The sequence below is a fragment of the Podarcis raffonei genome, chromosome 7, assembly GCF_027172205.1.
Source record: "Podarcis raffonei isolate rPodRaf1 chromosome 7, rPodRaf1.pri, whole genome shotgun sequence".
Lineage (NCBI taxonomy): Eukaryota > Metazoa > Chordata > Lepidosauria > Squamata > Lacertidae > Podarcis > Podarcis raffonei.
The window spans coordinates 14,706,333-14,733,919 of NC_070608.1; the positions used below are offsets into that span (position 1 = coordinate 14,706,333).

General features: G+C 44.4%; 1 protein-coding gene across 3 annotated transcripts in view; it reads right to left on the bottom strand.

The window, feature by feature from the left end:
- Positions 1–751: 751 nt before the first annotated feature.
- Positions 752–27,587, bottom strand: part of ZHX2 (zinc fingers and homeoboxes 2) — a 46,470-nt gene continuing 19,634 nt past the window's right edge. For all 3 annotated transcript variants that reach the window (XM_053395334.1, XM_053395333.1, XM_053395335.1), the window contains 2 exons: positions 4,181–6,741; positions 752–1,928 (listed from right to left, as the gene is read on the bottom strand). In XM_053395334.1, the coding sequence (XP_053251309.1) occupies positions 4,186–6,582 (2,397 nt within the window). In that variant the 5' untranslated portion in view covers positions 6,583–6,741 and the 3' untranslated portion in view covers positions 752–1,928; positions 4,181–4,185. The remainder of the gene's footprint in view (positions 1,929–4,180; positions 6,742–27,587) is intronic.

Consider the following 27,587-nt stretch of genomic DNA (forward strand, 5'->3'; position numbering starts at 1 on the left):
CAAAAGAAGGTGTACCTTTGTACAGTAGGCTAGTTTCTTCACATGCTCCTCTACCTTCCATTCAGGCAAACAAGAAGCATCACCAGTGTCTAAGGAAATATTCTAACCAGGCAGAGACTGTCAAGAGGCCGCAAAGCAGGGCAAGGTGAAAGTACATGACCCAGAGATAGGGCCAGACAGGCGCGGAAGCCTCCATTTGGCCCTTTTGCCTGAGGTTCCCCATCCACGATGCAAAACATGCCTGGGAAACATCTGGCCTGTCAGGCCTCATCACCTGTCCAAGCTCCAATCCGCACCCTAAATTTCACCCTGCTTGCTGCATGCTGGGTGACGAAGTTGAGACCTCCTTACATGCTAGACTGAGGGTGAAAATTGGTCCTTTCTCATTCATCATCCAATTGGAAACTTGGTGTTTGTGCACTTGAGGGGTGTGTGGGTGTGTCTATTTTAAGGGTGTGCACACATCCATTTTGCATCCCTGCCCATTTTCTCCCAAGGCAATGGAAGCCCGAGAGAGGGGGAAAAGGTTCTTCCCTCTGACTATAGAGAATGATAGCAGTGGGATTTCAATGTCTCTGAATCCGGCTAGCAAAATAATGGCTGTGAATGACAGTAGGCCTTGCTTCTTCCCGGATAACTTTCTTTAAGCTGCCACTCAGCATTCAAGAGCAGGCACGCTATGCTGTATTTAAAGCTACTTAGCAGCGTGAGGAAGATGTTGCATTTAAAAAAAAAGAGAGAAACAAGAGGAAAAGCTTACCAAAAACATTAAAGCCTTTGTTTTACTGAGTTACAACAAACAAGCAAAAAGTTAGAAAAGTGTTTTGTTTTAATTCAAACTCCCTAGCAATTAGATTTGTGCAGTGTATGTTGGGATAGGAAATGGATCCGTCTCTCCAAACCAAAGCAACTTCACCATTTGACCTCTACCCAATAAGACAGTTCGTCTCCTCTCTCAGCAGTTATTTGGAGAACAAAAGTGCATTCTGAGGACCTAGAAACAAAGGAAAGATGTAGTGGCTGAGGGTTCAAGAAACCACGTTGTGCACTAGAGCACCTAAGGCTGACAAAAATAAGTCTCTGTATTTGCACCAAACAAAGAATTGTGAGCAAGTTCGGTTATTAAGAAGCTTAAGCCCTCCATTGTAAAGTCTTTTTTTTTTTTTAAAGGATTGTACTACATGTAGTAGAAAAAGGTGCTTAGAACAAGCAAAGGCGTACTGTCAACAACTCTGGAGCTCCATAATCCAGATGTTTTGGCAAACGGTGAAATGCAGGATGCGTTAAAGAGATCAGCTGTCTCTCCCGGACAAATGTTTTTGCTGCTTTTCCTGCATGCAGAGGAACAAAAGGGAGCCAACTGCAAATAAAAGGCTCTTGAGAAAGTCACAACGAGCAGCTAGCCCTAGACTGAACTGGTAAAAATGTGTTGAGGTGAGTAAACTCTCTCTGCGAAAATAGAAACACATCTTTAGAAACATGTGCAGGAGGCCAAAAAGGTTTCCAAGTCATCATGGATGTAGACGCAGCGGTAACTAATTTTCAAGAAAACCGATAAGCCAAATCGCGACCTCGAGATGGCAATGAGAATCCACAGCGTACGCACCAGCCAGGAAAGGCAGCGAGACGTCTCCACGTTGTACATGGGAAGTTACAATGGGAGGCAAGCAAGTTGGACGCTGCGGGAAAAAACCTATGTACAAGGGCCCTTGTTAGAAAAGTCCCCTGGTGGAAATTTGACACCGTGAGATCTGTAGTGATGCTCCCAGGACTGTCCTTTCTCCACCGCAACTGTACCCACGTGCCTTGAACTGGGAGGCAAAACCCGTTGGATTTCCCTGCTTCCGAAGATCCTGCTTGCTCCCAGGGTCAGTGACGGCGTACTCCCAAAGAGTGGAAAGATAGGTCTAGAAAGCTGAATGATATGCCTATGACAGATAAACAAACGAGTGCACGGAATATGGTTATTATTTTGCAAAACGGAGCATAGTTTGCACACCAGCAACAATCCTCCTTTGTGCTTTTTGGCTGTGGGGCACTAACTCAGGTGCATGAAATTCAATGGGTCTTCTTACCTGGATTGAAACAAATATAGCTGTGTGTGTAGGGGAAGGCTTTGGAGTGGCTGGATTCATTTAGACATGCCCATAATTTTATTTATTTTTGCAGGGGAGGGTGTATGCCAGCCCTGGAAGTGACATACTTAATTTCCCCTTGCACCAAGACCAGTGGTAAGGATTTAAAAACAAACAAACAAGGGCTGGAGCCCATAAAAAGCTTCCGTAAAAAGAAGTTGTCCCAGCTCATCTTCATTCTCCCTTACTGGGTTGCTCTGCCTGGCTGCAAATCTACACACACTTACCTGGGAATTAAATCCCTGTTGGACTCAGCAAGGCTTATTTCTGAGCAAGCTTGCAGAGGAGTGTACAGTGGACGCTCGGGTTGCGAACGTGATCCGTGCGGGAGGCACGTTCGCAACCCGCAGCGTCGCGTCTGTGCACGGGCGGGTTGCAATTTGGCGCATCTGCAAAGCACAATTTAGCGCTTCTGCGCATACGCGACTGCCGAAACCCAGAAGTAACCCGTTCCGGTACTTCTGGGTTTTGGCGTGTCCGTAACCTGAAAAAGCACAACCTGAAGCGTCTGTAACCCGAGGTATGACTGTATTTGTAAGAGACAGCATCTCTTCTCGGGTTATTATTATTATTATTAGTTGTTGTTGTTGTTGTTGTTGTTGTTATTATTATTATTATTATTATTCTCGCCCCCAGTAAGTTACCTGGATGCCAAATGCTTGCCAAAGGATAGACCTGCGCAACACACCTGGCGTATTGCATGTGATCCGCACCCGTCACCTCTCATTCCCTGCATTCTGTGCTTGCCTTATTAAGCCATACTGTGCCCACCTGGGCACAGAAAACTCCCAATTTTACTAACAGAAATAGTAAGGAGAATGCTGAAGCTAACCAAATTAATTTTTCAGATTTCTGTCTGGTACTAAGCAGCCCTTTACAGGGGTCCACTGTGTGCAGTTCCTGTGGCAACTGCGTTAAGATACCCTACAATCAAAAATAAATCTTTAGTACCTAGCTTACAAACAATACAATACAATATTTTCAATAGCAAACCTGCTGACTTTAAGTATTACCAATTCTTGGCTGGATGGTGTCCCGAAAGCATGATGAGACCATGTTAATAAGCATGTCAGAGTTTGTATGTTTTTCCCACTAGAGGGCCTAAGCTTGCGTTTTCAGCAATGAGGAGTGTTTAAAAAGGCACTAAGCCAGGGTCAGATAAATGAAATCAAAATACACACACAGATAATTGGGAGACTCCTTGGATTATGATTAATCAGTTAAGGTGGATCTGAAAAGCATGCAGAGGCTGCTGTCTCCTAAGCATATAAAACAGGTGAATATTTTTCTCGATTCCAATCTAGAGCCAAATACACGTGGCATTCGAAATTTGCCAGGTGTGTTGACATCGCGTGCGTGAGCATCACTTCTCCCTCCCTAAATTGGGCAGAAGCTTCCTGGGCTTTGGGAAAGAGGTGCCAGGCCTCCGACAAGATGCTGCAGCCCTTCTGCCTCCTTCCCAAAGCAGGACAGGCTTTGGGGAGGTGGCGGAAGGGCTCTTGGACCCCGTTGAAGCATCACACAGAAGCTTCCCAGGCTTTGGGAAGCAGGTGCCAGGCTTTACTACGTTAATACAGTGGTACCTCTGGTTGCGAACGGGATCCGTTCCGGAGGCCCATTCGCAACATGAAAGGAACGCAACCCGCAGCGATTCGCCGCTTCTGCGCATGATATCATTTTGTGTGTCTGCGCATGCGCGAGCATCAAAACCCAGAAGTAACCCTTTCCAGTACTTCCGGGTCGCCGCGGGACGCAACCTGAAAAAACATAACATGAAGCAAAAGTAACAAGAGATATGACTGTACTCTAATTTACCAGGAACATTTGGGGGACAAGCCTAGTTCCCCATGTCCACTGACTGCACACCACCCTCTGCAAGTGTGTTGATGTTCCTCTAACACTTCAGAGCAGATCTGGGAACTGTGGGGGTGGGGAGGAGGAAGTCCTGCTGCACAAGTGGAAGCTGGATGCAACCCTTGAATTAGAACGCTGAGCCAAGGAGGACCATGGCCAGCGTTAGGTCAACAAACAATCCCCATCATTACCTGTCTTAGGTGTGAGAGGTGTCGCCAGGTATACTTTCAGAATCAAAACCTGCTTTGCTTCCCGGCGCTGCTTGACCCCAGCTGTCCATACAGTCCGAAGCATCATCGTCATCGTCGATGGTGACTTCCACCCAACTCACATTTCCCTTGTTCTCGTTATTGCCTTGACTACCTCGGTCACTGCATTCAGATTTCTCCATGCCCTCTATGTCCTGCTTCTCCGGCTTCAGATGCTCTTTACTAGGTTGCTGAACCCCCTCGCTACTGCTACTCGCTGTCTCGGTGGCTGCTGGTCCTTTTGCCTCGTCATATCCGTCGACGGCATGCTGCTGCTGGTATTGGTCCAGCCATTTTAGCGTCCCGGTTCGTAGGCAGCTCCTGTTCTCTTTGAACCAACGCACTATTTCGGTCCTCGTGAGCCCCGTCTGAGCCGCCAACTCGTCATACTCCTGTGGAGTCGGCCACTGCGTCCTCGCAAATGTGGTCTTCAGCAGGTGCGCCTGCTCTTGGCTACTTGGGGCAAATGCCGTTGAGCACCTGGACAAAGAGGTCGCTGCCTGGGAGACGTCAAACTGCTCTGTCGGACCAATGGCACCATTGGAAGCCCCTTCCTCCTTATTCTTTACGCTCGGCCCCATCGAGTCCAAGACGGCTTGTTCCATATTATCCCTGAGCTTTCTGCGCTCGGAGAACCAGGCCTCAACCTCTCGACTAGTCATGCAGGCTTCGTTCCGGAGCCTTTCCAACTCGCTTTGGGTTGGAAAAGAACTCTTGATAAAGCTTTCTTCAAGGACCGCCAGCTGTTCTCTGGATTTTCCTTTGAACTTCTGGAAAGTGAAGTCCGGGTATGGATTATAGTTCCGCGCCTGCCTTGCAGCCACAAGAGCAACCTGGTCCTTGGCTAGCGACTCGCTCGTGATGTGGACAATCCCTCGCTGGCTCCGGTATCGGTGGTCGCTGAACCACTTTTTTATCTCGCTTCGGGAGAGGCCCGTGACTTCTATCAGCCTGTACACTTCCGCGTTATCGGGGAACTGGCTGACAATAAAACTCGCCTTCAGGGCTGCTATTTGCTCCTTAGTCTTCTTGCGGTCATTTGCCAGCAGCCCAGGAGACAAGGGCACTGCGGTCGTGCTCGTCGGAGCAGCAGGGGCGATCTGTTTGGACGAGACCTCCGCGGCGACAACGTGCGGGCGCTTGACTTCTGGGACGGCCTTCTGGGCCTGCATGCTCCGCTTCTGCCCTTGGTTGGCCGCCACGGCAAGGGCAATGGGGGAAACATTGGACCCGTTTGAGACTTGCGTCAAAACCAGGCCGGTCTGGCTAAGTATCTGGCAAGGCACAGCCGTCTGGATCATCGGCTGCGGCATTTTTGCAGCGGCGACGTGAGCGGGCAGAACGGCAATGGTCTGGGCCGCTGGTTGGATAGTGCCGTTGAACATCTTCTTCCTTGCCTCCTCCACCTCTTCCGGAGACCAGCTGATGCCATGCTTCAGCCGCTGGGTGGCAAACCAAATCCGGATCTGTTCCTCAGGGTGCTTGGATGCGGCCGTCAACCACGACAACTCCGCCTGCGTCGGGTACGGAAACTTGTTGAAGGAGCTGATCATGGTTGTGTTGGTGTCCAGTGCGGAATTGTATTTGGTACTGTTCAGCGGCACGGGGACTTTGGGAACCAGGCTGATGTTCGGCGGGAGCTGCACAGAGGGCATCACATGGGCCAGGATATCGTGGAGGAGCTCTGCTCCGTTAATGCATGTGATAGGCTCTGTGGCCTCCGTAATCAGGTGAGGGATCCCATCCAGGTGGGTCTCTAAAGAAACTTTCCTGCCTTCGACTTTAGGCTTCCCAACCGGGGTGGTCTTGCTTGTACCACTATGCCCAACAGGAACCACCTCGATTTCAGGGGTTTCCACGGCAACTGAGCTGCTCGCCGCCTCAATGGATTGCTCTAGGACGGTCTGGTTGTTGAGCTTGATCAACTTGAGCTTGAAGTTGTTCTCTCCCGGGTGGAGTTTGGCGTTGTGTTCAGATAAGGAATCATACTTTTTGGTTGTGAAGTTGCATTCGGCACACACGTACAGGGGGTTGAGGATGACGTTGGGGTGCTGGGTGTCTATGTGCTCCGTGAACTCATTCAGATTCTGCGTGGAATAGGGGCAGTACTTACATTCGTAGCCTCCGAGGGGTTTCCTGGCCGGGTTGGCCGGGGAGGATTTCCCTTCGATCACCTCACAGTCATTTTCGCAGCTCTCCTTACCGGCCACCAAACCATTGCTCGCATCCTGCTCTGGAGTGCCGGTTGCTTCCCTTCCCATACTACAGTCCTTGGGAGATTCCTGCTCTATGGCCTCAGATGCTCGAACCATACATGGAGTGGTCGATTTCCTTTTGCTAGCCATGGCAGCTGTGCAACTGTCCTTGGCAAGAACAGTTTCTTCTCCCAGACAAGGTGCTCTCCGTGATGGCTTATTGTGTGATGTTGTCCAGGATGTGTGTCCTAAAGAATTCTAGCCATGGCCTTCAGTTCTGGCCACCACAGCAATCGGGCTGCATGGCACCTGCAAGACAAGACATGCGCTGTTAATAATAAATAATAATAAATTTTATTTATACCCCGCCCTTCCCAGTTCAGAAAATCTGGCTCCTGCCCAAATCTTCTACAATCCACAATCCCAAGCATAGTAAGAAAGGAATAAATTACCTCCTTGCATGTTAAAATCAAGTTAAGCAAACCTACTTTGCACCTGTTACCATTCTTAAAATTATCTTACAAAATTCTTTCCATTATGTATGGTTGTGTTAAGTTGTGGGTGAACATATCAGACAACACAGCTCTTGTTTATTCACAGGCCAGAACAGAACTGAGCTGAAGGGTTCAGCCAGCCTGCTTATATAGAGCTCAACTACAAGGCCTGCTTATATAGAGCTCAACTACAAGGCAACAGTAACAACTTTCTGTAACTATCCAATCACTGAACGTCACTTCCTTATTTGCATATGTGGACCTGAGTGAAAACTATCCACAGTATCCCCCCTGCTGGCCCAGGGTGAGAACTTCAGTACATAACAGGTTGCTAGCATATTCAAATCAAATTAATGGAAAAGGGGGTATTTCCCTTCTCTTGGCTCAGACCTTGTTAAATAAGCTTATTTAGTTAAATGTCTTTTATGCTAGTTAAGTAAATAGACTTAAAGTAGTTTTTAATGCTGCTCTTCTGGATCATAGATCCTGCCAAACTGGCTTACAGTAAAAGGACTGCAATAGAACAACAAAAACAAGAGTTAAAACTCTATACATAATTTAGCCAATTAACTAGACAAGTCAAGCAGATAAGAAAACCGTATAAAAGCACCAACAGAGCCATCACCCTCATTTCTGGCACAGAATACCAGCCACTCCAGCTTATCTCAGCCAAGCACAATTGGAAAGGAAAATTATTTTGGGCTTGTCTTAAAGGAAGCAAGGAGTCAAACACAGCTATTGGGGAAAGGAATTCTACTCTTTGCCCCTACTGAAAATGTCTGCCTGGACACATGGTTATCTCATATTATAATCATCAATCTGACAAACTTTCACAAGTGCCACATAGAGTTTGTTCCGTACCTTCAAGTAATCATTGACCCTTCCGTGTGGCAGCAACTAAACTGCCTGTTTTTGCTGCACAATAAAATCTTTTTTGTGTTTTTATATTATGTTGGAAGCTGCACAGAGTGACTGGGTCAACCCAGTTGGATGGGTGGGGTATAATGAATAAATTATTATTATTATTATTATTATTATTATTATTATTATTATTATTTACCCAGACGGGTATTTTAAATATGTCATTTTATAGTATGTATTTTTAAATCTGCTGATTTTATTTCCAAAATGAAACAGGGTGATTTGTTTGGGTTTCAATTCTTTCCGTTAGTAGGCTAAGTTGTTTTAAACATCTGGTTTTGTTGGTACTTTTAATGTATATTCTATATCAAATGCTAAGATGTTTTGTTTTGTTGTTTTGTTTTTTCATGGTAAATCTTTATTAGTCTTAAAATACAAATGTACAACGAAGGTAAGTACAGGAAAGTTAAATACCAAAAAAGAAACCATCAAGACATAAAAGTAATTAAAAAAGAAAGAAAGAAAAGAAAAAAGAAAAAAATATCAAAGATTTATACAAAATCATATCCATCAAATAAAAATTTCTGCATAAAACTTCCAATTGTTCTCATTATACTGTTTCTATTGTCATGGTTTTGTTGCACAGCTTTACTCTATATCCTTTTTCATTCATTACACTAAAGTATTTGTTTCGTTCCTTTTTGTTCACACGTATCATTCAAGTTCTGCTAAGATGGTATTATTTTTACAATATAATCTTATATATTCCTTAAACATTTTCCATTCTCCATATGTTTTCTGATTTAAAGCTCCCCTAAGATGTTTTGATGGTTAACTGGTATACAAAGCCTGTTAAATAAATATAAATGAGTAAAACCAACATTTCCCATAGTCTGGAGACCCACTGTTAAGTTGTGGGTGAACATATCAGACGACACAGCGATTCTCCAAACAGCTCTTGTTTATTCACAGGTCAGAACAGAACTGAACTGAAGGGTTCAGCCAGCCTGCTTATATAGAGCTCAGTTACAACGCAACAGTAACCATTTTCTGTAACTATCCAATCACTGAACGTCACTTTCAATCCCTTATTTGCATATGTGGACCTGAACTATATACAGTATCCCCCTGCTGGCCCAGGGTGAGAACTTCAGTACATAACACCCACCCTCCTCCCAATTTGTAACTGAGGGATGGTCAAGCAGCAGTCAATTAATGTACCATCATTTTGACACTTTCTGATAAAACCATATTCTTAGCTTAATGCGTTGGATCTAAACGGTGATTTGCTTCTTGTGGTATTCTTTACTTTCATTTATCACAGGGATCTAAAAAAAAATTTTTTTTTCTTAGGAGGCCACCAAAACATATCAAATGGTATCTGCCTGGCTGAGCTTCACTTTTATAGAGAGCTGTCTCCAAGGACAGTCCACTGGAGTTTAGCACAGCTGGAAGGTGGTTTTATTTATTTCAATTGTGCAAGGTGGTTAAGGGTTTTAACAACACAGCATGGTCGGCTACTACTTTGAAGTTAGCTGTCAAAAACCAATTCAGCAAAGATGATGATCAGTTGATGTTTTAAGTAGTTTTCCTCAACGTACTAATCAGTGAGACAGAAATTGCTGCTTAAGAGAGAACAAGTCCTCTAGGAAACTCCCCAACTCCCAGGAAAAATTCTTTAAGGACAGTCCAGTGATTTCTTTACTTGTTTTTTCAGTTTTGTGGAAATGTATTGAGAACTGTAATTGGTCAAAAAGTTTTGCACAGAAGCAGTTTTGGATTAATTAACTTTGCATATTAAAGAAACAAGATGTTTGCTACCTCCCTGGAGGAGCCTGGAGAGCTCAAAATAATTGGGCCACCTACAGAGTTCTCTCTTGTGCTGAGGGCTCCTGAGGAAATCCCCAAAAGGCTTTCCGCTGATGGGAGAAGCAATTCCCTGGAACTGCGTGGTCAGAAGACTCTTGTGGAAATGCATAAAAAGGTAAAGGGACCCCTGATCATTAGGCCCAGTCGTGACAGACTCTGGGGTTGCGGCGCTCATCTCACTTTGTTGGCCGAGGGAGCCGGTGTACAGCTTCTGGGTCATGGGGCCAGCATGACTAAGCCGCTTCTGGCGAACCAGAGCAGCACACGTAAACGCCGTTTACCTTCCCGCTGGAGCGGTACCTATTTATCTACTTGCACTTTGATGTGCTTTCGAACTGCTAGGTTGGCAGGAGCAGGGACCGAGCAACGGGAGCTCACCCCGTCGCGGTGATTCGAACCGCCGACCTTCTGATCGGCAAGTCCTAGGCTCTGTGGTTTAACCCACAGCGCCACCCGCGTCCCACTGTGGAAATGCATAAAGCTGTAGATATCCCAGGATCCGTTTCCACAACCGAATCCCCAAGGGAGCTGGCTTCAGGAACCCATTGGCAGGCCAACTCTGCACTACAAAGATGTCTGCAAACGTCACATGAAGCCTGGCAACCTCAGCCCTGCTGTGTGGGAATCCCTTGCAGATGATCACAGTGCCTGGAAACAGACAGTGATGGAGAATGCTGACCACTGGCCATGCCACCTACAGCTGACGGGAGCCAAGCCCAGCAACATCTTGGAGGCTGCCTCTTCATACAATGAGACACAAATACGTTTCTCTACAGCTGCCAAGGAACTTGCCTTAGTAGCGCTGCAAAACAAAGGGATTTCCCCATGCTCTCTGCATCCTTTCAGGCCTGGCTGGACTCCTGCTGGCAAGAGGAAGGGATAAATAGCACACAAGGTCTTTATGGCCTCCGGAGATGTGCATTTCAAAGCATCACTAATCTGTCAGTGAATGTACAACCAAACTAGTGCTTCTGACCTTACCACTACAAACATGGGCCTGCAAGGCCTACAGACGCCCCAATGCCCAGAACGTCAAGGTGTCAAGCTTTGGAATACTGCAAGCTTTCCGATACATCTTATCAGGGCAAACGTATATCAAGATGGTAAAAAGGAGGTTCTTGCAAGCTGCCCTGAAGGCGCCAGTCAGTGCAAGGATAAAGGGGCTGTATGCCAAATACCCAGAAAATCACCTTATGGCTCGGGAGTGGCTGCCACATTTAATCCCAGAGCTCTTTGCAGGGGGTGCCTGCGAATATCAGCGTTCTCTCTCTCTCTCTCTCTCTCTCTCTCTCTCTCTCTCTCTCTTTTTGAGGCGGAAGCATCCTGTCAAGGCATCAAAGCCTGAGAAGGGCACCTTCGTGGGGAGAAAAAGAGCCTTTGCCACAGGAGAGGGCTGCACTTCCCAGGTTTCAAAGGGGCAAAGAAGGATGCCAGCTTATTAGCATGAGGCACCACACACCGCCTGCTGCTTGGCTTAATGATTTGTGAAAAAAAGACAAATGGAGGATCTGAGCTCCACCTGACTTTGAGAAGCAAGGATTTTGTTTTTGGAGGGCATTAAAAGAGCCTGGAGATGAAGCCACCTCATTCGAAATAAGTAGCACCTGAAGAAGATGATGAGGAGGAAGTAGACGATGAAGAGGAGGAGGAAGATGAAGAGTGAAGTTATAAAGCTGCTGTAAAGATTTTGTGCTCAAAAGTCAACGATTTTGCTAAGAATGTGAAGTCGAGTGCACCTCATTCTTAAGTATAAAAACTACAGAGTTGTGTATAGGTAATGTGATTGTAGGGAGACCTGTATTCTAATGTAAGTAGTAGCTGAATGCCACTACTGTTAGATTTTTAAAAGCTGATATTGTCAAATGTTCAGGCATATTTAATTGTTCTTTGGATTCAGTGACAGCTTGATTTTGAGCAGAGTTTTAAAAAATGGTAGTAAAATTGGTAGTCAACCTTGTATTGCATACTATTGCAATGTATTACTTTTTAAAACAATTTTGTAATAAAATGATGTACATTAAAAAAAACCCCCGAGGGCTGGTTAAAACTGCTACCTGCAGTAGTGCAAGAAGTATTATATTGTAAACTACCCGGTGATCTTCAGATGAAGGGTGGTATAAACATTTATATAATAATAATAATGATGATAATAATATTGCACTGTGTTTACGGGCTGGAATGAGAAGGCGATTGGGCCGCATCCAGCTCCCAGGCCTTAGGATGCCTACCCCTGGATTAAATGTTCAACAGAACTCTCGCCAAACCTCTCACATCAAAGACGGTGCTTCCCAAAGGAGCTGGTTCAGACATTCAGTGCCGAGTCATCAGCTGATGAGTCACCAGCCTTTGAAAATCATATCCAGCCGTACTTCAGAAAGGAATCCAAGGTGGGTCGTGAGTCACCAAGTGAAGAGCCATCAAGCAATCACGACGACTCACGATGCCTATATTACCTGCCGTATCTGAATTCCACTTGGCAGGAGACGACAAGTGGGATAGGGCTGGATATCTGGTTACCCACTATGGGAAACAGGACGTCGGATTAGACAGGTCTTTGGTCCGGTCCAGTAGGGCTCTTCTGATGTATGTGCAAATTTCACAGAAGGAAATCTCCCTCAATCCTTGGGCTTTTTGAAATGGCAAGAAAAGCCACAGCACTCTCCGTTTCCTCCGTTGCCATTTCCCACTCTGCTTCCACTATTTCACCACTTAACTTCCTTTACAGCGTTACACATAAAGGGGTAGGGACTCTGTAGACATTGCTGGACTACAACTCCCATCGTTCCTGACCACTGGCCATGCTGGCTGGGGCTGATGGAACCTGGAGTCCAACAGCATTTAGAGGATCACTCCTGCTTTAGGATGAGCCAGTCCTCAAGTTGTGGCTCACAGCTCTTCAGCTACTTAAGAGTGACTGCCCCATTCAAATCCATCCCCTATGTAAGGCAATGGCCATGTGCACACTATTCATCTAAAGCATTCTCCCCTCCAAATAATCACGGGAACCGTAGTTTACCCTTCACAAAGCTCCATTTCCCAGCACCCTTAATAAACTATACAGTGGTACCTCGGGTTAAGTACTTAATTCGTTCCGGAGGTCCATTCTTAACCTGGAACTGTTCTTAACCTGAAGCACCACTTTAGCTAATGGGGCCTCCCACTGCCGCCACTGAACGATTTCTGTTCTCATCCTGAAGCAAAGTTCTTAACCCAAGGTACTATTTCTGGGTTAGCGGCGTCTGTAACCTGAAGCGTCTGTAACCCGAGGTACCACTGTAGTTCCCAGGAATATTATTTCTGGGGAGGAGGGAAAATGTGCTTGAAATTTATGGTGTGTATGCAGCCGATGTTGACTCTTTAAAGCAGGGATCAGCAAACCTTTTCAGCAGGGGGCCGGTCCACTGTCCCTCAGACCATGTGGGGGGCCGGACTCTATTTTTTTTTTGGGGGGGGGGGTGAACGAGTTCCTAGGCCCCACAAATAACCCAGATATGCATTTTCAAATAAAAGCACACATTCTACTCATGTAAAAACCTGCTGATTCCCGGACTGTCTGTGGGCCGGACTTAGAAGGCGATTGGGCTGGATCCGGCCCCTGGGCCTTAGTTTGCCTATCCATGCCTTAAAGTTGCACATACTTTGGGTTGTGGCGCAAACAGAGAGGAGTAGATATACCACTCACATTTTTGTAATGAAATGACAGAAATTCTAACCAGAAGTTGATTATCAAATTTCCAGCTCCTTGTCACTGTAGATTAGTCGTAAGAAAAACTGGTACACTATTTCCTGAGTTCACTACAAACTTAGTGACATGGTTGTACAATACATTACAAACACACACAAAAACAACATTAAACTTGTACGCTAAGCTCACGAAGAAAGAAGAGAGTTCATTGATTCTACTTGCCTTTTTTTAAAGCTCTTGTCATTAAAGAGCAATAAATTATTTTGGTGCCCAATTCCCTGAACCTTTGCATTGAGATCTAATGTCATTTAGAGCACTTAATGGAAAGAGACAAAATAGCTGTAAGACTAAGAGCATTTTTAAAAAGCTAAAAATTTCATTCACTTAATGTATCATCTTTAAGAGAGTCTGTAATAACACTTCAACATTTGTCAGCTGTTTACAAAGCAGTAAGAATCTTATTTCTCCTTGTGCTACACCCACATTATTTCAGATGTACATCTGAACATCTTTGTTCCTTGTTGTATGTCCCAGTATATGTCTGAATTGCCAGAAAGCTTTCATGTGAGCACATTTTTCTCCCTGGCATCCAGCAGAATGAAAAAGCAAGTGTTAGATTTCAGAACACTTGCTTAAATCATAACCCATTGGAACAGCTTGAGTCCTTAGACAAAGGGGCTTAATGCAGACCCTAATCTCAGAGGTAGGGAATGTTTTTCAGCACTAAGGGCCACATTCGCTTCTGGGCCACATTTTGAGGGCCACATACCAGTGGTGGCTGGGGCCGTGGCAAAAGTAAGACTCAGCAAGGCCTGAATGAAAAGGGGCCTGAATGAACAGGCAAATTCAACTGAAATTCTGAAGGCCTGACTACAATGTTAGAATCTCAGGTATATGAGCTAGGTGCCAAATGGCTCCTTAAACCAAGGTTATTTTTCAAATGATGGACTGACTGTGATTGATTCTCAGTTAAACATCTGGCCAGTTCAGATGACAACCTTGAGCTCAGTTAATGACTTTGAGAACTTAAAGAAGGAAAGTCACTTGGTCCAGGGACAGTCCTCATAGATATTGGCCTACTCCAACCACTTTTTCCTTAATGGCGACAGCTCCTGCTCAGGCTGCACAGAAAAAGGCATTTTGGTTCCAGAAATTCATTCCGATTGTGCAGAAAAAATATAGCTAACAGAATTCTACAGCATGGGACATTCGTGTGTGAAAACAGTCCAAATGCAATGCGACCTGTTTAGGGAAGCTTTTAATGTTTAATAGACTATTGTATTTTAATATTCTGTTGAGATCCCTGCATTGCAGGGGCGTTGGACTAGGTGACCCAACTCTATGATCATGAAGCACTTTACAGCAAGTAGATAGAAGCAGTGGCCCATAACTTAAATTTCAAAGCCCCCATCTGGGCCTCGAAAGAACTTCTAATTCATGTAAATAAGGTCGAAATCCAACCAAGAACAATCTCAGACCATAACCTGGTATGGGCATGGCTGAAAGGAGATGAGAAGAAAAGCAAGAAGATGGTGACTAAATGAAAGTCTGTTAAATGATGAAACTGTCCTGCAAAAAGCAAAGTCAACACTAAAAGGATTCTTTGAACTTAACCTGAACCAAGGGACTGACATTAAAACCACGTGGGATGAGAGTAAAGCAGTTATAAGAGGGTTCTTTATACAACAGAATGCATACCCAAAGAAAATCAGAGAGAAGGGGGGGAAATGGAGATATTGGAAGAAATTGGAAGAAATGAAAAAGAATTATTTAATAATCTGGATAGCGAACTAATTAAACAGAACATAAAAATGTTACAGACACAATTATCGATGATTATAAATCAAGAGATTGAATGGAAAAATCAAGCGGTTAAAACACAGGAGCTTCGAGTTTGCAAACAAGCCCGGCAAACTGCTAGCCTAGCAACTTAAGAGGAAACAAAACGAAAGAATCATGAACAAACTTAAATTTCAAAGCTGTACAAAAATCACCATCTCCACCCAAGCAGGTGTAAAAATTGTGCTTAAAATAAAAATCACATCATTGAGTTCAAAGCCTCTGCATGGTACAATGTAATGTTCTAAATCCCTTTTTAAAAAATCACCTTATTTCTGACCGGCACTATTGGGGTAGGGGTAAGAGTGGGATGGAGGTCCCATAAAATATAATTGGAAAGTCCTCTCCTGTTGCTAGTTGGTAAAAGATGCTTTATAGGACAGGCTGGCTTTCACATTTTGAAACATTAACAATACAAGACTTGTGGCAGCTGCCGTTTTTTTTACCTCGCACCATAAAATTGCACCTAACGCGGAATCCCTGAGGTGAGCTGAATTGTGCCACTAAACCACTCAACTTCCTGGGCGCAAAGAGCATGAGAGAGGCAGCATGGAATAGTGGTTAGTGTTGCAGTAGGACCTGGGAGATCAGGGTTCAAATCCCCCCTCTCAGCCTGCCCTACCTCACAGGGCTGTTGTGAGAATGAAATGGGGAGGTGGAAAACTGTGTACTCCTCCTTGTCTTCCTTGGAGGAAACGTGGGATATAAATCATGAGCAAATAAACACACAGTTTGAAATCCAACGTGATGAACCGCTAGCTCTCAAAAAACCTACGGCCGAGAGAGTCTGCAACACAACTCAAGCACAATGGTTCTGTTGACATTTTCACTCCAACAGCCCCCCTGTTCCAGACAAGACGGGATACCTTTTTAATTCCCCCATGTTGAAAATACAGCGAAGGGTGGATTGTGAAGGGGTGTAGCCAGGTGTGAAAATATAAACAAAAGGATTTCCCCCCTGCATTTCAAGATCTTCCTCAATGCAGCATACTTGCAATTCTGTGTTTTTTTTTAATAAAAATGACAAGCCTGCATTGGGCCAGCTAAATAGTTTTGGAAGGGAAAACCACAGGGGATACTACTCACTTTTGCAGAGTGTGCTGAAAGGGCATCTCTCTTTGAAGAGAATGAGAAATTAATGATCTGCCAAAGAGCCCTGGTGGGAATGATAAAATCCAAAAGCAAAGCGCCAGAGACTTGGCACTAATGAAGAAAAAGAGGCCTGCAAGCCTGACCGAGAATGTGCTCAGGTTTTGCCTCAGAACGAGCACCTGTCTGTTCTGCTCCAAGGTTTTTCCTTATCTCAGTGGTTCTTCAACTTTTTTCTCTGGGCCACACTTTCAGAATAAAAAATTTGCTCATGCCACACCAAATTGTTTTATGGATAAGAAATAGATGGGGGAAACAAAAAGAAACAACTCCCAGACCAGGGTGGATTTGATTTAAATCACGATTTAAATCACTAGTCAGTAAGACTTGATTGAAATCAATTTTTTTTTACAGAAAGACTCGTTCTTGCTGGTATAATCTTAGTATTTACAACCAGGTGAAGGACTCATTTTTGGAATAATAAATTTTCAGAGTAGTTTTTACAGTTATATCAAAAATTACTGATTTGGTTATACTATTAGAAATACACACAAATAATTATGAAATTGTTGTGAGGTTTTATAAGTTAACTGTTTATATTGGGACAACTTTTCTGCTGTACTTTGTTGGAAGGAGAAAAACAATATTTTTCTTAATAACAATTTAAACAATTTATTTAAGTAAAAGAATAACATTATAGCGTATGTATCCATGTTTGTTAACTTGATGTGGCTAAACACTTTTTTTAAAGGTAACAAAAACATTATAGCATATGTATCCATGTTTGTTAACTGATGTGGTTAAACGTTTAAAAAACAAAACAAAAATCCTTAAGACTGAATTTTAGCACACATGAAAAACTTAAAACAAATCCTTATTTACTGATGAATAGTCTTTGGACTATAATGTAGCTTAAATAGAAAACGATCTTTAGAAAGATTTTCCTCCAAAAGCATTCTTTTCTAAAAATCCGATTTTTTAAAAATCCTTTTAAAAAATACCATTGATTTTCACCCACCCAGTCCCAGATGCTGCCTTATACCAAGTCAAACCATTGGGTCATCTATCACAGTTTTTTTTAAAAAAAATGGAAAGAGCTCTTCAGGATTTCAGACTGAGGTTTTTCCAAGCCCTACCTGAAGATGCTAAGATTTAAACCTGGGACTTTCTGCATACAGGGCAGAGGCTTTAGCCCTGAGCAACAACCCTTCCCTGACACCTCCAACCCAAAGACAGCATCATTCATGGGCGGCTCTTTGATAGCAATACCTGAAGGACCACCGCAAGACATGAAAACACCTGTGATTTTGGCCCCATCACAGGAAACTGAGAAAAAGATGGTGGAGGCGAACAGGACGACACAGAGGATTTTAAACCAAAGGAAGGTGAACAAGGAGGACATGCTTTCCTCTAGGCCCAAAGTGAGGAATGGTAAAGGCTTCTCACAAAAGGAATCTTGCTGCCCCCTTGGCGCCTCAAGGTTGTTAAAAAGAAACGTTGAAATGAAGGTGTCTAATAATAGTGCCTCTGATCGTCGTTTCCAAAAGGCGCAGCCCCCAAGCAGGAGGGAAGGACGATGAGGTACGTGAAGAAGAAGAGACGATCTTTTAACTTGGCCTCCTGCTTTTGCTGCTGACCTCAGAGCAGCTCAAAGAGGGCTGCTCTCTGAAGACGCGCCGCAGCAGGTCAATCTTTCTCAGTGGGCAAGCCAGAGGAAAATCAATGGCTTGTAATTGGGGCTTGCTAAAAAGAAGAAGGTAAAGGTGGGGAATTTGGGGATGAAAGACTCTTGGATCTGTATGTACCGCAGCGGCAAGCGCTTGAAAAAAATAAAATAAAATGGAGAGGAACAAAGAGCTGTTATTTAAACAGAAGGGAGAGAGAGAGAAACCTTGCCCCCTTTCCTTTTCAGAAAAAAAGATTGATGCAATTTCTGCACTTTTATCTACAGACTTTCATCAGCACCTCGGCTTTGTTGCGGACCAGATGATACTTTTCCAATTTTCCTAATAAAATTATCCTAGCAGGGACCTTCAGTCTGTCTCCATCGCGTGACACCTGTATTTCTCTTCGTGCGAGGCCTACCCTAGGCTGTCTACATGTCCTAATTTAAAGGAGACCATTTTCAGTTTGCAAGGGTTGAAGACAAAGAACCATGAGAATGAACTGTGGAACTGGCCACAGTTTAGGACGTGCAAATCTGTGCACTCTTTTTTTACTGATACCAAACATTTCCTCCTTCACGTAAATGGCAGTCTCAGGCCTACTGACCAAATCCTTGAGCCACTGTATTTGGTAAAGGACCTGACCAGGCGGCCATGGGAAGCACAAATTTTGGCTGGCTACCAAGGCCAGCAAAAAATGCATATACAGTGGTACCTCAGGTTACATATGCTTCAGGTTACATACGCTTCAGGTTACAGACTCCACTAACCCAGAAATAGTACCTCGGGTTAAGAACTTTGCTTCAGGATGAGAACAGAAATCGTGCAGCAGCGGCACGACAGCAGTGAGAGGCCCCATTAGCTAAAGTGGTGCTTCAAGTTAAGAACAGTTTCAGGTTAAGAACGGACCTCCGGAACGAGTTAAGTACGTAACCAGAGGTACCACTGTACCCTGATTGCAGGTTATGGGGTAAAAGATGTGTCAAAGACTCCCTGGCTGGACTCTGGTAGAACTAATATGGTGATGTCAATGAGATGCGACCACATTGTACCAACGAACATATGACTAGCCTCAATAATCCCTACCCCTAAAAGGAGCTTTATAATTATCTGTTCTCACAGCAATGTTAAAAGCTTCATTTGTTACAAGCTGCCATGAAAGCAGAAGTGCCAACGAGTCATTTGAGAGTCAGCAGATTCTCATCAATATGCCCCATTAATCTTGAGGAGAAGACTCTGGTGATGGTGGGTCTTTGGGAGCGAGTCATTAGAGTCAGAAAACCCTTTTCCGGGATGTATCCAGCTATGTTTTACACAAAGTAAAGCCACTGAAATTAATGGATCTCAGGTAGTCATGCTCATAATTTCAATGAGTCTACTCTGAGGACGAGGAGTGTTGGATGCAACCCTATGATCTATAAAGTTTTGGAGTCTGCTGTTGGAAATAGAACCTAGGGCCAAATGGACCTTGATTTAATGCAGCAAAACTGTTCTTATGATTCAGCACAGCTTGATGGCTGATTACCCTTAAGACAAGGGATGAAGATCTTGTAGCCTTCCTGGTGTTGGTGGGTTGCAACTCCCATTATGCCTGACCACTGGCCACACTGGCTGGGTTTGGGAACCAACAGTCCAACTACATTCTTGAAGGTCACAAGTTCTCCATCTCTGCTTTGTAACAGAACCATCATGGTCTCATACAACATAAACAGACATCCTTTAGACTTTACTTGGAAGCCATCCAAATCACAAAAGCTTCCGAAAGTGTTTTAATTTGTTTTATGGCAAGAAGAAGGGAGCCTTTCTCAGTCTGAGAGCCGCATTCCCCTTCCTCTTGGCACAATAACAACATCATCACACGTGCAGGTTTTGCAAACAGACCTGGAAGAGATTTCAGGGATCCAACCCCTCACACTGCATTGCAATGCACAAAATGTTCAGTCTGTTAAGTGGTCTTATCAGGGATGAGAAATTCTTGGTGCTATAAAAGACTGCTATACTGTAATTTTACTGGAGGTTAGGACCATGTAGGGATGCAGGTGGTGCTGTGGGTTAAACCACAGAGCCTAGGACTTGCTGATCAGAAGGTCGGCGGTTCGAATCCCCACAACGGGGTGAGCTCCCATTGCTCGGACCCTGCTCCTGCCAACCTAGCAGTTCAAAAGCACATCAAAGTGCAAGTAGATAAATAGGTACCGCTCCAGCGGGAAGGTACCGGTAAACGGCGTTTCCGTGCGCTGCTCTGGTTCACCAGAAGTGGCTTAGTCATGCTGGCCACATGACCTGGAAGCTGTATGCCGGCTCCCTCGGCCAATAAATCAAGATGAGTGCCGAAACCCCAGCGTCAGCCACGACTGGACCTAATGGTCAGGGGTCCCTTTACCTTTACCTTTAGGACCATGTATGCCAACTTAAGCTCTTGGAAGGCAGGATATATATAAACAATTGACTAATTTAAAAGATGCCCCTGGGCAGCAGACTTTTAAAGACCTTCAAAACTATTGTAATGCAAGAAATTACAAAAAGCCTGAATACCCTTCTAGCTTATAAACTACGCTACCCAATCCTCTGCATGTTTACTTTTTTTAAAAAATATTTTATTTATGATTTTCTTGTTTTACAAATCCGTTTCATTTGTTGAGGCATTAGGGGGAGAAGGAAAAAAAAAGGGAAAAAGAAAGGGGGTGGAGGGAGGGAAGATGGATGGGGGTGGGGTCAGGTGGTAGTGTTTCTATTATGCTTAGTGTATGTAGAGTTTGGTGTCAGTGTTGTTTGTGTTGTTCACTTGTGTTCCTTTGATGGTGAGAGTTTGGGGTTGGCGTAGGGTGTGATTGTTTGTTTGTGATTGGCTGCGGTGATCTTTGTTTTCGTGTGTGAGTGGGGTGGGTGGGTGTTTTGGATCAGGTTAGCCATATTGATTTGTATGCTGTTGGTGGATTATTGTCATTGTCTTGTTGGGCTGTGTATGTGATAAAGGGGAGCCATACCGGGGTGAAGGTGTCTTCTTCTGTTTGTCCCCGTGTCAGTTTCAGTTTATTAGTTAATTTTTCCAGTAGGGCTGTTTCCCATACTATTTGGTACCATTGGTCCATGCTTACTCCTGACAGGTCTCTCCAGTGTCTGGTTATGGTTCCTAACAACAAAGGGAAACAGTAAAGGGACGGTATCCGCAGTATACAAAATACTACTCCAAAATCTCTGCATGTTTACTGACAAATAAGTGCCACTGAGATCAGCAGCACGTGCTCCCAAAATAAGAGTGTACAAGATTGAAACTGTAATTTAGTTCAGTTTACAAGCTTCCTTTTGCAGCTACAATATAAAAAAAAAATCAATTTCTTTCCACTTTCACAACATGTTATCGCTTGGGCATTTGTATCAGATTCAAAATTAATTTCACTACATGTATCTCAGCTGAACTAGAAACAATAACTAATAAAAGAGATTTACAAATGCACACACTGCTATGATACATTCTGGTAAGGGCACCATCAAGGCAAGACTTGGCAAGGGAACAATATCAAGGCCTTGCTTAAGAAGTTGAGTAGGAGCACCCCCAAAAAACAGCAAGATCATGGGCCTCTGCAGGGATTTTTCAGCAGGGGGCAAATTAAAACACTGCAATGGGTGGCTGCAGCACACAAGCTAGTTTCTCTCTCACACACAGAATTTTGCCTGTGCCTTTTGCGTCATATTTCAGGTTCTACAAATGCTAGAAACTTAGGTCTTATTTTTAAAATGAAAACTGGGAATCTGGGGGTTATAGTTCATTCTGGGCGAGAGACTTATCCCCTACTGCTGCGAACACCCATGGCTACCATTTTGAAATTAACTTAAGTAATACACGTTGCCATCTAAGAAGGAATGGAAACGCAATACTATTAATTCCATAGCCTTCCAATGCAGGTGTCTGAGCAACCTGGAGAAATATGAGAAACCAGGAGTAGAACACTATATTGCTACAGATCTACTTACAGTGGTACCTCGGGTTACAGAAATAGTACCTCAGGTTAAGAACTTTGCTTAAGGATGAGAACAGAAATCATGTGGCGGCGCCACGGCAGCAGCAGGAGGCCCCATTAGCCTCCAGAACTAATTACCATATTTTTTGCTCTATAAGACTCACTTTTTCTCTCCTAAAAAGTAAGGGGAAATGTGTGTGCGTCTTATGGAGCGAATGCAGGCTGCGCAGCTATCCCAGAAGCCAGAACAGCAAGAGGGATTGCTGCTTTCGCTGCGCTGAGATCCCTCTTGCTGTTCTGGCTTCTGAGATTCAGAATATTTTTTTTCTTGTTTTCCTCCTCCAAAAACTAGGTGCATCTTATGGTCTGGTGCGGCTTATAGAGTGAAAATTACGGTGAGTTCTTAACCTGAGGTCCCTCTGTATTAGGAGTCGTTCTTCCACAAAACCAAATATGTGGAATCTGTGGCCATGAAGATGCAATTGGGACTCCAACTCCCATAAGCCTCAGCCAGTACAGCCAACAGCCAGAGATGATAGGAATTACAGTCCAGCAACATTGGGGAGGGGGCACGTGTCTCCCCACCCTTGCACTGAACCCATGAAACAATGAAACCTTTGAAAGACACGCATGAAAGAAATGTTCCAGGAAAAAGTGTCCCCTCTTGCTACGGCAGCGACAGTTAGTGAGGCAGAATGAAATCACCAAATTAGGCCACGGTCTGAACTGGCGGAGTTGAAGTGCGGCCGATATGACAAGGCGAGAGTTTCTCTCCTTCCAGTTCAGTCTCTGTGAAAATCACCACCACCACCAACCGCTTCCCAGGAGATCAGAAGTGCACTGAACCTCATTTCTGGAACTGGGTCATGCTCAGGTCCTGCAGGATATCTCCAGGCTTAAACTGCCCCGAGAAACATGGAGGATGACAGTTTCCTTGGCTAGGCAAGAATCAAAGTCAGAATGTATGCAGTGAATGCTAGGTCTAATAGCTATCATACAAAGGTCCACAACAGACTCCAGGGCACATATAGGAGGGGAAAAAACAGTAAAGAAAGTACCCCCTCAGTTTTCCCAACAGGTCATTTTTTTAGTTTTTTATTTGCAAATCCAACAACGTAAGGAAAAAATAAAACAAAAACACCCAAATAATAATATCCGAATAATACGAATAACCATAGACCACCACCAGTGCACATTGTGGATACAGTAACAATCAGTACACAAATCTTAAAAGTAAACGTAAGCCCCCTAGATTCCACACGAGATAGATGCTTATATGAAATATGTTGCCAGGGCTGTCAGGTGCTCAGACTGTTGTGTAATAGATGGTGGGTATTTATTTTTCCAGGCTCAAAATTGAAGTCTCTTATCCACCATAAGGGCTCACAAGCCCCACTTTTGTTGTCTGTCTGATAGTTCCCATCCCTCAGGGATATAGTTTAAAAGCACATGAGCTCCTGCAAATATCAAGAAGTTTTTCAGTACAAAATTGATGTAAATAACCACCTCAGTCCAAAAGAAATGTATCACTGGACAAACCCGCATCTTATATCTCAAAGGCGCATTTCTCAGCATTACACTTTCTGACATTTATCTGCATTAGACAAAGCGTTCCTATACAAACGCCGTAAAGTCCAATGTTCTAGAAATATCAATTTGTGCTGTATCAATCTCAATTTCAGGTCCAAGGAAACCATTCTGTATGGATTCTAAAGCAATTTCCCATTGCTTATCTTCCAATTCCCTTTTCCACGCTTCTCTAAGTTCCGGAACGTCTACCTTATACCAAAATCCATTAAGAGTTCATAAACAGTGGTTAAAGGTTTGGTTTTCTGTAAGTAGTCAATAATTCCCTCTAACAGTTTAGGAAATGCCAAAGTACTCAAAGCAGATGGGCCATAAATAGATACTAGCAGATGTTGTAATTGAAAATATTGCCACTCTCGCGCTCATTGATAATTGACACTTAAGCTGTAAAACAAGAAATGATAAACATCCTGCATCTGAGTCTATCAGCTGGTCTAATATATGTATTCCACACGCCACCCATTCCTTTCACACAAAAAAAGACTGCCGGCCCATCTTCAGAACTAGATTACCACATAAAGTTAATTTAGCGTGAGCGTGTGGATCATATTGTAGTTGACAGGCCAACATACGCCATCTCCCTCCCTCTCTCTCAAAGGTGCTACAGGTCCTTTTACCATATTTAGACACTATTATTAGCCATCCAAGAACAAGCGTGAAATAAGCCATCTCTAGAATCACTCAAGCTGGGGCACTGATAGGAGGAGAAACTTGTCAATCATTTGTACACGATGACACACCTTAAGATGCATACTAATATCTGGAAAATTAAAACCACCTTCAGTTACTGGTGGCTGCATTATCTTATTGTCCTGAATTAACTTCCCAAATAACCCTTTTGGGGGGGGGGGGGAAATATATAACAAAATACCACTAATATTATCCGTGGCAATATTAATCTGTAGTATGTTAACCTTACCCCAAATGCTAAATTTAAGTAATGTGCATTGTTCTAAATCGCTAGAAACCTCCTTTATCAACTTGTTTTGGTTCAGTTTAATCCTTTGAGAAATATCTCTTGGAATCAAAGCACCTAAGTTTGTCAGGAGCTCTGGGCACCAACAAACCACCTCTTTGTATACAAATAATCTATTGCCCACTGGCATTATTACCCATTTTGACCAATTAATTGTATACCACAAAATTCTACCCAAACTATTAATTATTTTTTATTAACTCTGGTACAAATGCCTCGGGTCTACTAAGCACTTACAGTAAATCATCCACATACAAGGCTTGTTTAAATTCTACTTGCTCGTGAACAAAACCACTAATTCACCTATTCTGTCACACTGTGCATGCCAGTGGTTCGAAACATAAATCAAATACCAATGCAGACAGAGGACAGCCTTGTCTTGAAACTCTCCAAACCAACCGTCTGGAAGAAGTCTATTTCTCCTTGCGATTTAGGAGAGAGGTATAGATTTCTAGTCCGTTTTGCAAATCCTGGTACCTCAGGATGCGAACGGGATCTGTTCCGAAGCCCTGTTCGCATCCTGAACAGAACGTAAGACGCGACAGTGCGTTGCGTTTCGCCGCTTCTGCGCATGCACATGACATAATTTTGACCATCTGCACATGCGCGAGTGGCGAAACCCGGAAGTAACACACTCCGTGCTGACCTTTAAAACCCTAAACGGCCTTGGTCCAGTATACCTGAAGGACTGTCTCCACCCCCATTGTTCAGCCCGGACACTGAGGTCCAGCGCCGAGGGCCTACTGGTGGTTCCCTCACTGCGAGAAGCCAAGTTACAGGGAACCAGGCAGAGGGCCTTCTTGGTAGTGGCGCCCGCCCTGTGGAACGCACTCCCACCAGATGTCAAAGAGAAAAACAACTACCAGACTTTTAGAAGACATCTGAAGGCAGCCTGTTCAGGGAAGCTTTTAATGTTTAATAGGTTATTGTATTTTAATATTCTGTTGGAAGCCGCCCAGAGTGGTTGGGGAAGCCCAGCCAGATGGGCGGGGTATAAATAATAAATTTATTATTATTATTATTATTAATATTATTATTACCGGCCTACCTGCCTGTTCCAGTACTTGCCTGCCCAACTATTTGACCTGAGCATCAAGCACCTTGGGTCCAAACAAGCTTAGGCTTTAGCGGTTTGCTCCCCACCCCCTGCCCCCAAAGCAACAACTGCGGAGTCCATCGCAAGCTGAACTTCCCCCAGCCAAAGCTTGTTGCTCTTCACCTCTGTTACTCAGCGACCGCAACAAAAGTCACGACTCCCGGAGCAGAGGAAAAAGAGCCGGCGGCCTTTGAGCCCATTGTCTGGGACACAATGTTCCGAAGCAAAAGTTCCTGCATAAAATATGAAAGCTGAGTGAATTATTCAGGCTCCGCGAATATCTGCAAGAACTAGCCCAAAGTCCTCTTTCTGCTGTTTTTAAGTCTCCTGCAAAAGATTCGTTTTCCTAAATATCACGTCTGCCGATTAAGGCTCCCTCCTTGCCCTCCACTGCCTCTCTTTCCAACTGCACAGCAACCCACACTTTACGTTCAAGCAGAAAAATCAATGCGGAAAACGAAAATAATCAAGCCTGAACTAAACCCAGCTCAGAGTTTAGAAAACAGGAAGTGGCAGCATGGGAATTTCAGCTGTTCTCAGTAAATGCTATCAAAGGATACATGCATTAGTTTTTTTTTGTTTGTTTTTTTAAAGTAACTACCGTCGACTGAGGAGTACTTGTGTTTTCCTTTAAATTGCATTTGGTCTCTGGCTATGGGACAGGCATACATTTTCAGACAGCTAATGAATGGCAGCGATTCGTCAGGGGAGCAGAGGGTTTGATGCCAAAAAATTTGGCTCCCGAACCTCTCTTTGCCGCTAGCTCTTATGCAGCAGCGATACAGCGCCTATGAGCGGCCTTGCCAGAGGCAGGGCTTCCGTTAAATATTAAGAGGCTGTTTGTTAAAATAACATTGCCATGGCAACCAGGGAAAGCTCAAACAGCGCCAGGTGGCTGTGCTGGAGCTGCTGACTCATGACGGCATGTTAAACTGCCAATCAACTCCTATCTGGAGGATCTGGCTCCCTCTCTCAGACTCTCTGGATCAGACAGGAAGGGAATGCATGTAGTTGCTGAGAATGCAACAGGGATGCAGGTAATCTATGAACGTCTGGGTGTGATGCACGGCAAATACCCATTAGCCCCGAACCAGATGGCCAATGGTCCAGGGTGATGGGAGATGTTCTAGCAAGAACCAAAGACTCTCCCATCCCAGCTGTAAAGTAATGCAAGACTCTTGGGGTTACTCCAGCAATAATAATAATAATAATTTATTATTTGTACCCCGCCCATCTGGCTGGGTCTCCCCAGCCACTCTGGGCAGCTTCCACAAAGACAAAAAATACATTAAGGTGTCACACATTAAAAACTTCCCTGATCAGGGCTGCCTTAAGATGTCTTCTGAATGTCAGGTATTTGTTTATCTCTTTGACATCTGATGGGGGTGCTTTCCACAGGGCGGGTGCCACTACCGAGAAGGCCCTCTGCCTGGTTTCCTGTAGCTTTGTTTCTCGCAATGAGGGAACCGCCAGATGGCCCTCGGCACTGGACCTCAGCGTCCAGGCAGAACGATGGGAGTGGAGACGATCCTTCAGGTATACTGGGCCGAGGCCGTTTAGGGCTTTGAAGGTCAACACCAACACTTTGAATTGTGCTCGGAAACGTACTGGGAGCCAATGTAGGTCTTTCAAGATTGGTGTTATGTGCTCTTGGCGGCCGCCCCCAGTCACCAGTCTAGCTGCCGCATTCTGGATTAGTTGTAGTTTCCAGGTCACCTTCAAAGGTAGCCCCATGTAGAGCGCATTGCAGTAGTCCAAGCGGGAGATAACCAGAGCATGCACCACTCTGGCAAGACAGTCTGCAGGCAGGTAGGGTCTCAGCCTGCGTACCAGGTGGAGCTGGTAGACAGCTGCCCTGGATACAGATTTGACCTGCGCCTCCATGGACAGCTGTGAGTCCAAAATGACTCAATAGGGGAGCAGGGTTTCTCCTCTCCCACAGTTCCCCAATCCCCTACACAACAGTCTTCCCCAACCTGGTGCCCACCAGATGCTGCCGGAATTCCAACACTCGTCAACTGCATGGCCAATGG